Source organism: Phalaenopsis equestris, unplaced genomic scaffold (genome assembly GCF_001263595.1).
Source record: "Phalaenopsis equestris unplaced genomic scaffold, ASM126359v1 Scaffold000093, whole genome shotgun sequence".
NCBI classification, from domain to species: Eukaryota; Viridiplantae; Streptophyta; class Magnoliopsida; order Asparagales; family Orchidaceae; genus Phalaenopsis; species Phalaenopsis equestris.
In genome coordinates, this window is record NW_018164535.1 from 175,320 (window position 1) to 191,081 (window position 15,762).

Sequence of the window (15,762 nt, forward strand, 5' to 3'; positions counted from 1 at the left end):
AATTTTGTTCAGATTAGATCCATATTGATACCAAACATGTTAGTTTAACTATAAATTTGTTGAAATCAGACTTCTGGATGATTCTTTATTAGAGTTTGAATTATTCATACTCAAAAATTGTCTCGAAATCTGTATCATGCTTTGCGATTCGTGTCGGGCTATGGGAATTTATTGATGGCGTATCAAGTCTCATTTGAGCAATATGGGCCCATATTTGTGTGGCCCTCGTGGCATGAGTGGGAGCTACTTCACGAGCTATACTCAAGCTGAATCAATTCAAAATTAAGTAACAATATACACAATATTGAGCCTTTTTACACCTCTCTCTGGGATGGTACCGTTAGGCTAAAGTAAATAATATATACCTAAGAGTCTGTGCTGTTTTATATACAATTTTAGGTTTTACAAAGACGTAAATGCGCAAGAATTGTGTGCCATGTATTTAACACATTTAAATATGTTCTATTTTGTCGGATTAAGATTTGTTGCGTGCCTACTAAGATGCTTTTTAATATCTAATTAAGAAAATTGAATTTTAATTATTGAATGCAAATAAGCAATGAAATTATTACCAATAAAAAAGGTTAAATTCAATGGAAGACAAACCCTCCCCTACCTCACGCAAATTCTATATATAACTAAGGAGCATCCATTGCTAATCTGTTCAATCTAGAGATCAAAGAGAGCGGGGAAGGCACAGGGAGGAGGGGGGAGGAGAGTGATTTCTAATTTTGCCCAATAAAATGCAGAGGGCGGTTTTCCGGCGGCTTTCTCCTCTCAGGCCAGGAAAGTACGCATCCTCTTTCTCTGGTCTTGCCGCAGCGACGACGGAGGCCGAAGCCCTTCACGGGAAGAACAATGCCACCCTACCGAAATTACCCCCGTTCGACTACTCCCCTCCTCCCTACAATGGCCCGCGGACGGCTGAGATTCTCCGAAAGCGCTCCGAGTTCCTCAGCCCCTCTCTCTTCCATTTATACAAAAATCCCGTATGCTCTTTCACCTCTCGATTTTAGTCGTTATATTGGATTCAGATTTCTATTATCTTCATTGATCGATTATGTTCTATAAAATACTTTTTAAAAGTTTGATTAGCTTCTCTTTTCTTGTTCCGTCTGCACCTCCCTCTAGCTTGATCGCGTTAAAAACCATTGATAAATTGCAATTATTCCTAAGTTGTGCTCTTGATCTTCCTATCATAGAAATCGATTTGGTGATTGCTCTGTTTAGGTTATAAATTACATTTGACTCGCCGAATCTTGTTAGGAGGGACTATACACAGGTCTCTTCTCCAGCCATTGACTTTTTAGTCATCTTTTTCAAGATCCTGGTCTTCAGAAAATATTTAGTGATCTTATTAGGTATCTATTTGTGTTTACCTCCCTCTGGAGGTCTAATTGCTGAAAATTCCGTCTATTAGCCGTAGATTTTGGGCTTTATTTTTTATTTTTATTTTTTTGCTTCATTCTCTGAGTAAAGGAAGCATTTATTTTATTCCAGATCAATACTGCTAGTGAAATTTAAAATTTAATTACTTTAAATAATATTTTCCAGATTAAACATAACTAAATATGCTCGATAACTTTATTTTACCTTACTTTTAATCTGTACTGTCTTAAACAGCGTCTTAATTCGATAATGATGCGGATAAATGCATAAGAAAGTTGACATGATGAGTCAGGATTTGACGTTTTGGCCGGAAAGTTTTGTTGGGACTAAGCGTGTCTATAATTAAAAATATGCTGTAAGTGACGCTCTGCCTTACGTGGAATAAATGTTGCAGCTTTGATTGAATACCTAATACAATGTAGTGAGCATTACGAAGTTCGGTTTTCACTGAGATAGATTAGTGGCATTAGAAGGCGACAGCCAACCGGGTCCCAAGTTAGAATTTTGCACGGAAATGTCGTGGGAAATTTATTAAACGATTATTATGCGCCTTAAAATCTTTGCTTCCAAAAACGCAAAACAATCAGAACAATTTTTTAATTTCTTAGGTAAAAAATGTGTTTTTTTTTTCCATTCACTGTAGTATTCCCGGTCTTATAAGTAGACAGCTAAAGTGGCCTGATAGAGAATTTTTCTTGGCAATGATGTATAAGGCTATTGAATGAAGATTATATGCCATAAATTTTTTCTTCCGAAAATTGAAAAACAATTAAAACACCTATTTAATTCTTTAGGTTAAAAAATGTGTGTGTTTCTTTTTTTAATTCACAGTAGCATTCTTAGCATTAAAATTTTGTCTATTTTGATTGCGTATGGATAGAAAACATATTTCGGAAAATAATTATTTTATTTTATTCTTTTGGATTGGTAAGTATTGAGTAAAAAAATTTGATGTAAGTGGGATTCCAATCTAAGTTTTTGACAACAACTTATGATTAACCAACTAAGCTAGCTAACATAATAATTTTTTTTTCTTTTTGATCATTTGGTTGAGCATAAATAAAAGTCAAGAAGAGTTTTTACACTCTCAAAATTCTGTAAATATAATTATTTTCTTAAACGTAGCGATCATGTGGTTTCCTGTAAATAAAAAACATGTTTTGAAATGTTAGAGTTTCATTTTTTTATTTCTTTTGCGTGTAAAATTAAAATCATTATATTCTATAAAATTTTAGGAGGTTTCTGGAGCATTTAACCATTCTCAATCTCTAGCTACACAACAATCTAATAATAGATTTAGCACATTCTTATATTTCTTAAGAGCATGTTTTCTAAACTTAAGCAACCATAGCCTGCAATTAAGCCTAGGATAAGAATTTGTTGGTGGATGAACCTGTGAACACAAAACCTATTACTTTGATGAGGGTGTTGAGGTCAAGAGGTGGCTTCTAGGGTTTGTGGTTGATTGTGTACTAAAGTGGGAATGGAGGCTAGACAAAGGTTTTGGGGTATGGGAAAAAAAACATTGTTCCCCATAAGAAAATTCATATGGTGCGGCCACTAAGCCGTAGCACACATTAATAACAACAGCAACATGAACAACGAGAAACATTATTCCCAGAAAGTGGGGTCGACTAAATGAATCATTTTTCTCTATTGTGTCCTATTGAGTGTCATATTTTTATTTAATTCTAATAAATGAAGATCATTTTCATACAACATGCTAAGTCTTTTTTGAGTCTACCTCTATCTTTCCTAACATAAGTAGAATCTAAATTTCTATTGAATTGTCCCGGCAAATCTATTTTAGTCAGGCATAAGCAAGCATATTTAATTGTACATCGATTCAAATCAATTCGTTAAAGCAGTATGATTGGAAAAAAAATTAAATTCAAATAGAAGGTGCTGCCTACCTAATTGCATGGCAAAATTTTTTTACAACCAGTCATTACTATTTATAGATATAATCTTGAGCCTTGACTTATGAAAGTTGTCCTGCATTGTGTAATTTGAATCGTGAATTGATGAGAATAGGCTGACCAACTTTGAATTTAAACCAATTGGGTTGGCCAAAGCAATACAACTCCCTTATGATTAAGGGAAAAAAAAAATGAAGTTCGGAAATAAAATGATTACTTCTTAATGTTTATATTTTATGCTTAAGTTTTTCTAAAGTAGATCTCTGTCTCAGTCATTCTACTTTGTTACAGTTGAATGTCGTTGACGGGAAGATGCAGTACCTTTTTGATGAGGATGGCAGGCGTTATCTTGACGCTTTCGGTGGAATTGCCACTGTGTGTTGTGGACATTGTCATCCAGAGGTGGTCGATGTTATTGTAAACCAGATCAAGCGGATTCAACATTCTACTGTTTTATATCTAAATCACGCCATTGCAGATTTTGCAGAAGCTTTGGCTTCTAAGATGCCCGGCGATCTCAAGGCATGCGTTATCCACACGATATATGTGTTGCTGAAATATTTTAAATTATTTTTTGATCAGCTTTTTGTAGTCCAATTTCTTAAACTTCTTCTTACCTTTTTGTATATAGGTTGTATTTTTCACAAATTCTGGCACAGAAGCAAATGAGCTTGCCTTGATGATTGCCCGACTATATACCGGCTGTCATGATATTATATCAATCAGAAATGCGTACCATGGAAATGCAGCTGGAACAATGGGAGCAACTGCTCAATCCATTTGGAAGTACAATGTTGTACAGGTATATATTTATTTTATCAGATCAGAAGAAGAACTGCATATCCATCCTAAATAAACGTTAAAAATCTCAGTTGGAATGGAATGGAAATCTCTTAAACTAAAAAAAATAAAATTACAATTATTATACTTCAGTTTGTAAATTTTTCATTTGAATATGCAATATGTAATTTTTGTGAATCTGTGGCATTACCATGTGATTCTTTTTCAATGATTAAATGATTAATAACAAAATTTTCCATTAATCTAATTTTTGGTAGTTAAAATTTGCAATTCTATATTACCATTCTACTTTGTTATAAGAAGGGCATACGGTACACTAAAGGTCGTTCTGAATGATGTATTTTTTGCCAATGAAATTTTAACAAAATGCAATTACTTGTAATAAGTTGATTCAACTTGTCTTCGGTTTATTAATGTGTTTGCTTTTTTTTATTTGTACAATTAACAGAGCGGAGTACATCATGCGTTGAATCCCGACCAATATAGAGGTGTTTTTGGTTCTGAGGGTGAAAAATATGCCAAAGACGTTCAAGAAATTATTGACTTCGGAACTTCTGGACAGATTGCAGCTTTTATTTCTGAAGCAATTCAGGGAGTTGGCGGTATAATGGAACTAGCGCCTGGTTATTTGCCTGCTGTATATAAGATAGTTAAGAAAGCTGGGGGCCTGTGCATAGCTGATGAAGTTCAATCAGGATTTGGTCGAACTGGAAGCCATTTTTGGGGGTTTGAAGACCATGGGGTTATTCCTGATATAGTGACTATGGCTAAGGTGAAGTATAAGCACTTTTTTCTTATCTTATCAAGAAGCTGTTTTCTTCTTGATATTGGCATGCATCATACATGAACTCATTCAATAGAGATATCATTGATATAAAAATTAGAGATGGATTTTTACACTCTTTGGAGTAAAGTTATTCTTTTCTTCTTAGATTAACATGTTTTTACTGGTCAAATGCACAAGATAAAAAACTTCTATTCAATTTAACAGCACAAAAACTAGCAGGATACATTAGTTCAAAAGCTTTATAAACTATTTGATCATCAATTTGAAACTTCAATAATTTTTAATGATTGAATATGAAGTAGGATCTAGAGTTCAGGGTAATTGTAATTATAATTTAGTGTGACATAATTGTCTTATATTTGAATCAATGGATTGCTTGTTATATTTAGAATTTATTTGATCATTTTGATTGGCAGAGTACATGGGTCATGCTACTTTCAAGTCTTTCTCTTTGTTTTTTCTTTTTTTATTTCGTCCTAGTTTTTTATGCATTTTTCATAAATGGTAAAATTGTCATGAAAACTGATGAGATTTGTCCCCTAGCTTTTTTTTTTCATATTGTGGATCATTCTAAATAGTTTGACCCTACCATTGAAGATTATTGAAAATAGTAGATGCAAAAACATTATTAGGAGGATATTCATCTACCATGTAGAAGGAGAAATATTCATCTCATGATAATGGAAAATATTATTCCATAAGAATAAAAATATTTTTTTTCTGATGTCTTGATCTTTTGAGAACTTTTAACCCATGTACTATTTGTGGTTGAATCCAGTATTATGCTGTAGTACAGATTGCATTTTTGCTGACATGTTTATTTTAACTGTCATCAGGGTATTGGTAATGGGATACCTATTGGGGCAGTTGTTACCACTCCACAGATTGCTGAGGTCCTGACCAGGGGAAATTACTTTAATACCTTCGGTGGAAATCCTGTTTGTACTGCTGCAGGACATGCTGTTGTAAGAGTGATTGAAAAAGAAAAGCTTCAAGAGAATGCATTTGTTGTGGGATCTTACCTGAAGGACCGACTCAAAGAGTTACAGCAAAAACATGAAAGTAGGCTTTTGTTCTATACCTTTAATTTTTTTTCTCTTGTGCACCTTCTTCGTTCTAATTCTATGAGATTCTCTTCTTTCAGCTTCATTTTTATTGCATCGCTTAAACTATCTTCGCTTCATGTTTAATGGCAAACCAAGAGGAACGATGGACATGAACTATTTGATTAATATTTCAATTGTTGTGTAGTAAAACAAGCATGCTTGTAGAACAATGGCCAGCATTACATGCTAATAATAAGAACTCATTCTCTTGTGAAATCTTTTTGGTAATTATGCATGAAGTCACCTTGTAGAACGCAGAATTATGAGCATGTGTTCTCTGTTGTGATTTGAATGATCGTCACTGCTTCGGAATTTTTACTTTTGCATAATGTTAGATATAATTCTGTGCACTATAAGGTGTCTTCATGCATAATTACAAAAATTGATTTCACAAGAAAATGAGTTCATAAAATTAGCACGTAATTGTGGCCATTGTGCTACAAACATGTATCTTTAACTGCACAACAATCAAAATATAAATCAAATAATTTATGTCAATGGTTCCTCTATGTTTGCCAAATTATTTTGCTTGAAGCTGAGATAGCTTAAGAAGACGGCTTATATAGTGCAGAATTATAAGCATGTGTTCTCTGTTGTGATTTGAATCATCGTCACTGTTATGGAATTTTGGCTTTTACGTTTCGCTAGATATAATTGAAGCTCCATTCTTTTCTTTTGCAGTCATTGGTGATGTAAGAGGAAGGGGCTTGATGCTTGGCGTTGAGTTAGTGACGGATCGCCAAGAGAAAACTCCAGCCAAGGCTGAGATATTGCAAATTTTGGATCTTATGAAAGGTTATCATCCTCCACAGCTCCGTTACTTTCAGATGGAGCCTTGTAGAACTCCATGATTTATTATTCTTTATAATATCTTCAATGTTATGCTTGTTGTTTTACATGTTTACTTAAGTGCTGACCCTTTTAGTTATCATTTTAAAGCCGGGGACAAGGCCCGTCTCATTAGAAAAAAAGAATAGAAGAACCACATTAGTAGAGGTTGGTTAAACCCTACTACAGGATAACAAATAAAAAGCATTACAAACCTAAAAACCTGCTTTTAGTTCATCCAGCTGTTAATTTAACCGGATCAATAAGAACAAGATCAAGTAGATTGTCTTGTCAGCTGTTATTTCATCCTTGAGATTTGAAGTGAAGCTAATGGCAGCAATACTCGAACTCGGTCCCCCTTTTTGTCTTGACATGCTCGGCCACAAATTCACAACAAAAATGTCATGAAACCGTAATGCCATTCATTTTTAGAAGCACCCTTGGAAAAAACATTGTTTCTTTTCGAACAAATTACATTGGTAAAGTAGTCATATTTGTCCATCAGAATGTGAAGAAATACCGGCATCAGAAAAAGCATGTGAAACAGAGCTGTTAATGATCCTTTCTGAAATACTAAGAGCCATATTGTAATTTTAAGGTGGCACTTATTCTATTCCTCAAGGTCATGATAGATACAAGGCATAGAATCTAAAATCCTTAGGATAAAAGAGATAACAAAGCGCTAAGATAACAGTGGGCTTAGCAAGGAAACAAAACACAAGCACACATAATATTTATGTCGTTCAATAAGATCCTCCTATATTTGCATCCACATGAAGATCAAAATAGTCCACCGAGGAGTTCATTTTGTACATAAACTTTGATTTAAAATATTGCAAATATTTGTCTTCTCTTATCATGAAAAAAGGGACTTGTTACTGAAAGAAAGATTAAAGAAAGAGATGAAGCTCTTCAAAATGTCCTTATTAGAAGTCTATGTCTGTAGAATTCAGAACACCAACCTCAGTCTACTTTTTATTGTCACAAAGTACACAAAGTAAGCTTTTAGGATTTTCTTTAGAAGAATAGATATTATTGATTATCAACAATGCCTTCTCTATTAATGGAAGCCTTAGTAACCAGTGAATTAGAATCACTACCTTCCATCATAGACACTTCTTCACTGATCTTTGCTAACAATTAATTTATTTTTAAATCTATGTACTTGCTCCAGAAGATTACTTGTTTTACAAATCATTATTTTGAACCTTAAAGAGCACTTTACCATGTCACAGAAATGGGCGTGTTAATTGGAAAGGGTGGCTATTATGGGAATGTTTTTAGAATAACACCTCCTCTCTGCTTCACCAAAGAAGATGCAGGTGAGCGTTCGCTGCATTAAATGCAATGTCTTTTATGTTATACGAAATTTTGCTTATCAAAAGTATTGAAATTATTTAACAATTTTCTTTTACATCTGCAGACTTTCTGGTAGATGTGATGGACATCGCCATTTCGAAGCTTTGAAGCCTCTTTCCGCAATTTATCTGACCGAATAAGTGGATGCATTTTTATACCATATTCGTGTACATTCTTCGCATTGTAAAATATCATTTATTCTGTGGCATGGGCCTCTTATTTTGTACGGCAAATATTCGCTTAATTATTGAATTATGCTTCTCTCCCCCTCTCTCTGCTTTCTTTTTTATACAGCTGCTCCCCAGTTGGCAGATATTTGGTTGAAATGTTTTCTTCTGCTAATGTAAATTAATTCATCCTTACTTTTACCGAGAAACTTGCTTTTTGACAGTTCTCTGAAATAACCATTGCGAGATGAAAAAATGGGAACCCTGCAGCTCTTGGGAAGAAAATCAGACTTATGTGTGTGTCTCCACATCAATTTAGTAAAATTGTGGTGCGGTTTGCTAATATGTAATAGCAGTGTTACCTAAAACGTATCATGTTTAGAAACAATTTTGCATTCATGCAAATATATAGTGAATTGTGAGACAATGCAGTTACCGGAATTTATGTACCTTCCAAATGAGGCAGAGGCATCCTCACCAACTTTTAATGTTGAGAGTAGATAACTTGAAAACATCGACATCAGCTGTTTGTGTTGATTTTCATTCAAGCATTGAAAATTTTCATATGTTCCTTCATTTTCATTTTCATCCTTGTGGTCTGAACAAGAAGAATGATTTGTAGCAATTGTTGCTCCAAGAACACTTTGGTTTTTAGTTGCTTAATTTCGCCCATATTGTTTTATGTTTAGTGAAATGAACACCAACAGAATGATGTTATAGCTTGAGATCAAGTAATTCATACCTCAAATGAAATATGTTTAGCCCATTTCTTTTTTCAAATCAGTCATTAAAATTTGACCAAATTTCTTTCCCTTTTTGAGTTGAAGAACACTGGCAGAAATTTCTTTGGTTAGTATTTTCAGGTTCCAAGAAATTATGATAATATTATACATTATCCAAGCATTCAAGTTATCAGTATTAGTATCATCAGGTATTGTGATTGAGCCATCGACGAAGCAGTTTATACTTCACCAATAAAGCAATCCCCACTGCTCTACTCTATAAAGTTCTCCCTATCAGAATTTGAGAAACTAGGGTTGTATCTCGACCATTAGGATGTTGAACACAATAGGGTCATCGATGCTCGTCATGAGTTTCCAAGGCCGTCACAAATTAAGTTGTAATACCATGTTGCAAGCTACATAAACGGGAACCCAAGCAGCTCTCGGGTTAAAGATTTGAGTCAAGTTTGTCTCCACGCCAATTTACAAAAATGGTAGTGTGGCTCGATAATAAACAATAATGTTATATAAACGTCTCCTATTTAGAAAGAGGATTGCATTTATGTAAATATGTCATGATGCTCTCGATTCAACAAATCAGTGAATTGTGGAATTCAACTGGGATAAGATGGGTTCCGATAGACATGTACTGAAATGAACAACCAAGAGTGTTGTTGTTACTTTCGGGAAATTAACATTTTTTTCCCACAAAAAAGGAAATTAACAAATTTAAAAGGGAAATTAACAAATAATGTTTTTATACATAATGCTCTATCTTCTTTCTCATAAGCAAGATAGGCATCTTAGCCAAATTGATTAATGATATCTGTAAATTTAGCTGATAATGGTTATTGTGCTAAGCTTGATGAATTTATAAATCAAATTTGAGCAGTGGCTTCTTTTAAATAATAATAATAATTTTAAATTGAATAAAAATTAAAGAAATAAGTATGAAGCTTTTAAAAATATTAAAATATTATAGCGATACTACATACATAACATTCGAAACATTATTATTTATACTACTAATCCTGACATGATTGTAAATTTAGCTGATAATGGTTATTGTGCTGAGCTTGATGAATTTATAAATCAAATTTGAGCGGTGGCTTCTTTTAAATAATATTAATAATTTTAAATTTAATAAAATTTAAAGAATTAAGTATAAAGCTTTTGAAAATATTAAAATATTATAGGGATAACTACATACATAACATTTGAAACATTATTATTTATACTACTAATCCTGACATGATTTTTTTAAACTGGTGAATCAATGCATTTATGCTTAAATTCTACAATCTTATATCTCAAATCTTGATTGACTTTTTATTATCAATCTTATAAATTCATTTTTTGTTATCACTTCAGTACAATAGTCTAAATTTACATTTTTACCCATGCTGCTTTAGATTTAATTTCTAGAAATTTGTCAAAGCTTTAAATTGATTGATTAGTCTCAAATTGGGTTTATCTTGAGCTTAAGTTATTTGGATCTTTAGATGTGTTAATTAGTAGGTGTTCCTCATTTTTTCATGTGATGGTCAAAATTATTTCAATAAATAATAAATGAATATGTTTTTCCAAAATTTATATTTCTTTTTTAAGACAATCGTAAAGATTACGAGATTAATTTATTTTTAATAAAATTTAGAGTAATAATACTTTTATATCTTAAAGTCAGAATAGTTAAGAAATCAATGCAATTTTTAATTTTTACGATGACAAAACTTTTTTTTCTTATCATTGAGTGGATCTTATTATTTGTACTGATTAGATGTCTCATATTTCTCAAAATAATGATTTGATTGATGACATATTTCTCTCTCTATCTCTCTCTACTCTGTCCATGTAAATTAAAAGCATAAAGCCGTATGCAATAAGCTGCCAAATAAAAGTGTAAAATGTTGTTGTGGCTCCCACATCATTAAAGCTCCATATAGTAAAAATACTAAGAATGACCACGAGTTACGAAGGATGGGCCGTAAAAGCACAAGCATCATGAGAAAAGTAGCAACAAGGGTGAAGGGATCGATGGTTTCAGTTAATGAGTGTTACTTGAGTCATTAAGAAGAGAAGGGCAAAAAATAGGTCAAAATATTTGAATGAAGACAGTGTTGACCTCATTTTTGATGAGGTCAAATTATTCTCTTTAGAAACCTAGGATCTAGCCTTAGAATTTTCTTATGAAATATCTTATAGGACTAGTGAGGGCATCTATACCCCACATAATAATTCTAAGCAATTCTTGACTCCTCTTGTCAGGTCCCACCGAAGTGGTCACAAGCCCTCAAATGTCACTTTGGGATGACTAAGAACAACATGTGGAGACTCAGGAGTGAGTTCCTATTGTTCAACCAGGCCTTAGGACAACTCTGGGTGACTTAGGTTTGGTCTCACGCACACTTACACACACTCAAACCCATTAATTTCCCCACATACCCCAAAACCCTAAAATCACACACTAGACCTACCTCCTTAACTTTTTGGGGAACTCACCTGGGTGCTCACAAGCCTCTAAATGTCATTTGGGATGACTAAGTCCAACATGAAGAGACTTACGAATGAGCTCTCATTTGATTTCTTATGGTCCCAAGATGGCTAGTCATGACATGCATGATCATCCTATCAAATTTCTCTTAAGTTACCCAATTTCCCTAAATTCCCCAAAATACCCAATTTAACCCCTAATTCAAGCCCTCGAAATTCAAATTCAATTTCAACAAATACCAAATGAAAACCCAAATTCCTATTCCAAGCCCAAAACTCCCAATTTTGAGCCAAATGTCCAAATCCATACCAAAATTCCACCAAGTCCAAAAATCTACCAAATTTGACCTACACACCAATTTAAATATACTAAACCTAAAATCAATTTTTTCATGACAATTCTAAGCTCATTGGCCAAGCCCAAAACCAATTTTCCTTAACCCATCCTAAAAGCACAAATTATTCTTTTCATGATAAAATTTAAAAGCCTATGAATGAAGCCCAATTTCAATTTCAATTAAGCTCATCATGACAAATTTCCACTTCATTAGTTTAAAAAGAAAGGGAATTAAATTTAGACATCATGGCCATGCACCACGTATCCATGTATGAACCCACCCATCTTTGGTCTCATGGATTTCTCTCACCAAATTCTCAAAATCCCCAAATTCTACTTTCATGAAAATTACCCATGACCTCATGTCTGTCATGAAACCACTCATGGAACCATCCATGAGCATTGTATGGGTCATATACACCAAATGTGGCAAAAGGCAGACTTCCTTTCACCTCCCACTTAGGTGACTTAACCAAAGCTCTAATTCCCATGCCAGATCAATCAACCAATCCCCTAGAAGTTGATCCAACAACTCCAGCCACCTTGGACTTGACCCCAAGCCATTTTCATGGGGTTGAACCCATGGTTAACCCAACCTAACCCAAACCCATTGCCCACTTTGGAAAAATTGCAATTACCGTTGTTTGACCGACATTGACTTCACATCTCCCAAATTGTGACCTCCCACAGTGTGGAGGTGACATTGCCTGACCGACCAGCCAACCTAGCCACCGGAAAAACACCATGGTCGAGGGGGACCATGAGGCCAAAACCAAAAATTAGAACCCCCTGAGTTGGCTCAATCAATTTGACCACTGGTCCTCTTCTTCCATCCACTTAAGCAAGCTTTTACACCTGCTGACCAGCCTAATTAGAGCCTTCTTCCTCCTCAATAAGCACCCCCCATGGCCAAAGGGAAGAAGTGCACAAACCATGGCCAAATACTTGCATGAGAAACCACAGTGTGTAAGAATATTTTGGGGAAATTCTGACAAAATTTTTCGAAACTCTAATTATAGTGTTTCTAAGCCCATTTCAATCATTTTTAGCCCTTCATTCCCACTGTCCAGTCTAAATTTCTCAACTGACAATCAGGATATTTCATGGCCATCCCACCAAACTCAACAAACCTCCAAATTGAACATTCCAAAAGCTTCCCCACATTACAAAATCACTTCCCCAATTGAAGCCCCATCATCCCGAGCACCCTAACCTTGTCGTAAACCAAGCTAGATCCATATCTTCATCAAAATCATACCTAGACCCAACAACAGCTCAAATCAATGACTGGTGAAGGTTTGTGGGACCAATACAAAGCTCAGGAACAAACTCAATTGAGGTCTCACCTCTTGAGCAAAGGTATAAATAAAAATCCTTAATTTTGCTCTCAGTTTTAAACTTTATAAAGATTACATTTCATGTGTATATAGCCATATAGATGTATTCGTCTCACTTAGATGAAGGTGTGGGAACAAACCACACTTAATTTGGTTGAGTATCGAGTGTGATATTAGGGTTAGAACATGAATGTCGTGTTAGGGTGATCGGGGACGATGAACAGATGTCATCCGTTTCAGCATGTATTAAATGAACGGTCGAGATCACTCCAGACGAATGAAGGAAACAAGAACCTCAGGCTGTGTGGCAGTCAACGTGGAAAGTGCAATGAATCGGAGTGCATCACATAATAGTTCGGAGCTGCAAGGAATGATGTGACACCAACATGGATAAGTAGGAAATTAGGGTATTTTCTATTTAAATTAATTTATAAACTTCAAAAAATCATATCTTGGTGTCAAAAAATCACAAAAATAAAAGAAAATACGTGTGTTCAGTGAACAGAGAAGAATAATGTGCCCCTCTGTGGTCATTGAACAGAGGAGAATTTATTGAACTAAAAATAAAAATATTTATTAAAGATTTATTTTTAATTAATTAAAAAATTTTAGAGGGAAAATTAATTCTAATTATTTAAATAATTATCTAAATTAATTGACATTTGGAGGGTTTGTTCATAATAAAATTAGGAATCTCCTCTAATTTTTTAAGGTCACAGGGCATCCCTATAATCAAAAGCCCTATTATCTTAGGACTCTTGGTCTTATTTTAATTAATCAGATTTGGTAGGTTCATTGTAGTCAGAGGACCTTAGGAAAAAAAATAATAAATTTAAAAGGTTCAAATTAAAATTTTCATTTAAAACCAATAAATTATATAAAAAGTTAGAAAACACAAAATAACTCTAAAATCATCAAAACATCCCAAAATGAAGAAAATGACTTTGTAAAATTCCTGTAAAAATTTAAAAGTCAGAAAATATTTCATAAGTAAATAGAAATTTTTGCTTATAACAACTATATAAAATAAAATAAAAGTAAAAAAATTATAAAAATTGGTTTTGGTGATTCATTAAGAACAAAGGAACCTAAGAAAAATAAAATTAATGTTAAAATAAAAAAAAAACTATTTTGAGCTATTTTCTATTTTAAAATAACTAAAAATAATTAAAAATAATTAAAAATCACAAAAATATAAATATACCTCAAAATATCACAAATTATTCCCTAATTACAGAATAAAACTTAAAATTATTTTCATAAATTTTTAAAAATGTAAAATGGTATTTTTAGTATTTAAATGAATTTTCTCTTATTTTTGAATAAAATAATTCTATAAAATAAAATAAAAATAAAAAAAATACAAAAAAAATTTCTCAGAAAGATTTCTGAAAATATAAAAGTTAATTGTCAAAATAAAAATATATTTTATAGTTATTTAATCACTAAAATCAATTAAAAATCATAAAGATTAAAATATAATTCAAAATTTCACAATTTTTTTTGTAGTGGTCCTCTGACCTAAGTGAACTTCCTAAAATTATCCTAAAGTTAGAAAATATGTTTTGGTTAATAAAATTAATTAGTATGGAATTTCTTAACCTTGAATTAAAATAATTATAAAAATTTAAATAAAAATTAGAAAAATATAAACTCTCGTCCGATGTGTAAACTAACCCATGAGTGGGGTAATAATAGTGTTTCAAAGTTATTTGAGTTAAATTAAAGAAATTATGAACTAAAGAATCATAAGGGTAAAATGGCAATTATAAAAATTTGAACTTCAAATTAAAATTTAGGTTAAATCAGAGGGTAAATGGGTAATGATTATGACAATTAACTCGCTGAAGTGATTAAAACACAAAGGGTTGAAAGGTAGGAACCAATTCACTTCACTTTCTATAAATGGTATAATTATAATTAATCAAAAATTTTTTATGGATTGGGAGACAATCAAGTCTTTGATAATCTTGATGTGAGGGGATGAGTCAGAAAGATAATAATTTACTAATTTAAACCCTCAATCAATGGTTAAGTGAATCTCAATTTCTCAATAAAGAATAAACATAATATCATAAATTTTCTATAAAATTACAACTTTACCCTTCAACATTTAAGAGCTTTGTAGTGAACAAGGGTTAATATAAAATTATTTAATGAGGCTTTGAAAAGAAACATTAGTAATCATGAACATTGTTGAAACCCTATGAGCTCAGGATCAACTGACAAGAAGATGGAAGGGTCCTTAATAAACAGGTTTGCCCTAAGGGTTCTTACTCTTATAATTTATCAATGTAATAATGAATGACTTGTTACCCCTACTCATGGGTTAAGTTACACCTCAAAGTTCACTGAGTACAAGTTAACACACCACAACTAAAACTTAATTTAACCAGGGTTGATTAATTCAACGACATAATAAGTTTAGATGAACTCGAAATGATTTAGGAACTTCTGAAGTGGTTTAGGGTTATACCCGGAACCCCTTTTCAAGATTTTGAGCATTTTGAAGGACATCTG

The 15,762-nt window shown here is 33.0% G+C and overlaps 1 protein-coding gene across 1 annotated transcript; it reads left to right on the plus strand.

Annotated features, from left to right (window-relative positions):
• The first annotated feature begins 643 nt into the window (after nt 1-643).
• LOC110020129 (alanine--glyoxylate aminotransferase 2 homolog 3, mitochondrial) lies at nt 644-8,461 on the plus strand. The gene is made up of 8 exons (XM_020718119.1): nt 644-989; nt 3,600-3,830; nt 3,940-4,110; nt 4,558-4,881; nt 5,733-5,958; nt 6,684-6,797; nt 8,066-8,152; nt 8,254-8,461. Exons 1-8 carry the CDS (start codon nt 744-746, stop codon nt 8,295-8,297), a joined length of 1,443 nt encoding a protein of 480 aa, XP_020573778.1. The 5' UTR covers nt 644-743; the 3' UTR covers nt 8,298-8,461.
• Nucleotides 8,462-15,762: the final 7,301 nt, after the last annotated feature.

Coding starts and splice junctions, on each gene's coding strand:
- LOC110020129 (XM_020718119.1), top strand. CDS start 744: ATGCAGAGGGCGGTTTTCCGGCGGCTTTCTCCTCTCAGGCCAGGAAAG. Junction 3,831..3,939: donor AGATGCCCGGCGATCTCAAG/GCATGCGTTATC, acceptor TTTTGTATATAG/GTTGTATTTTTCACAAATTC. Junction 4,111..4,557: donor GGAAGTACAATGTTGTACAG/GTATATATTTAT, acceptor TACAATTAACAG/AGCGGAGTACATCATGCGTT.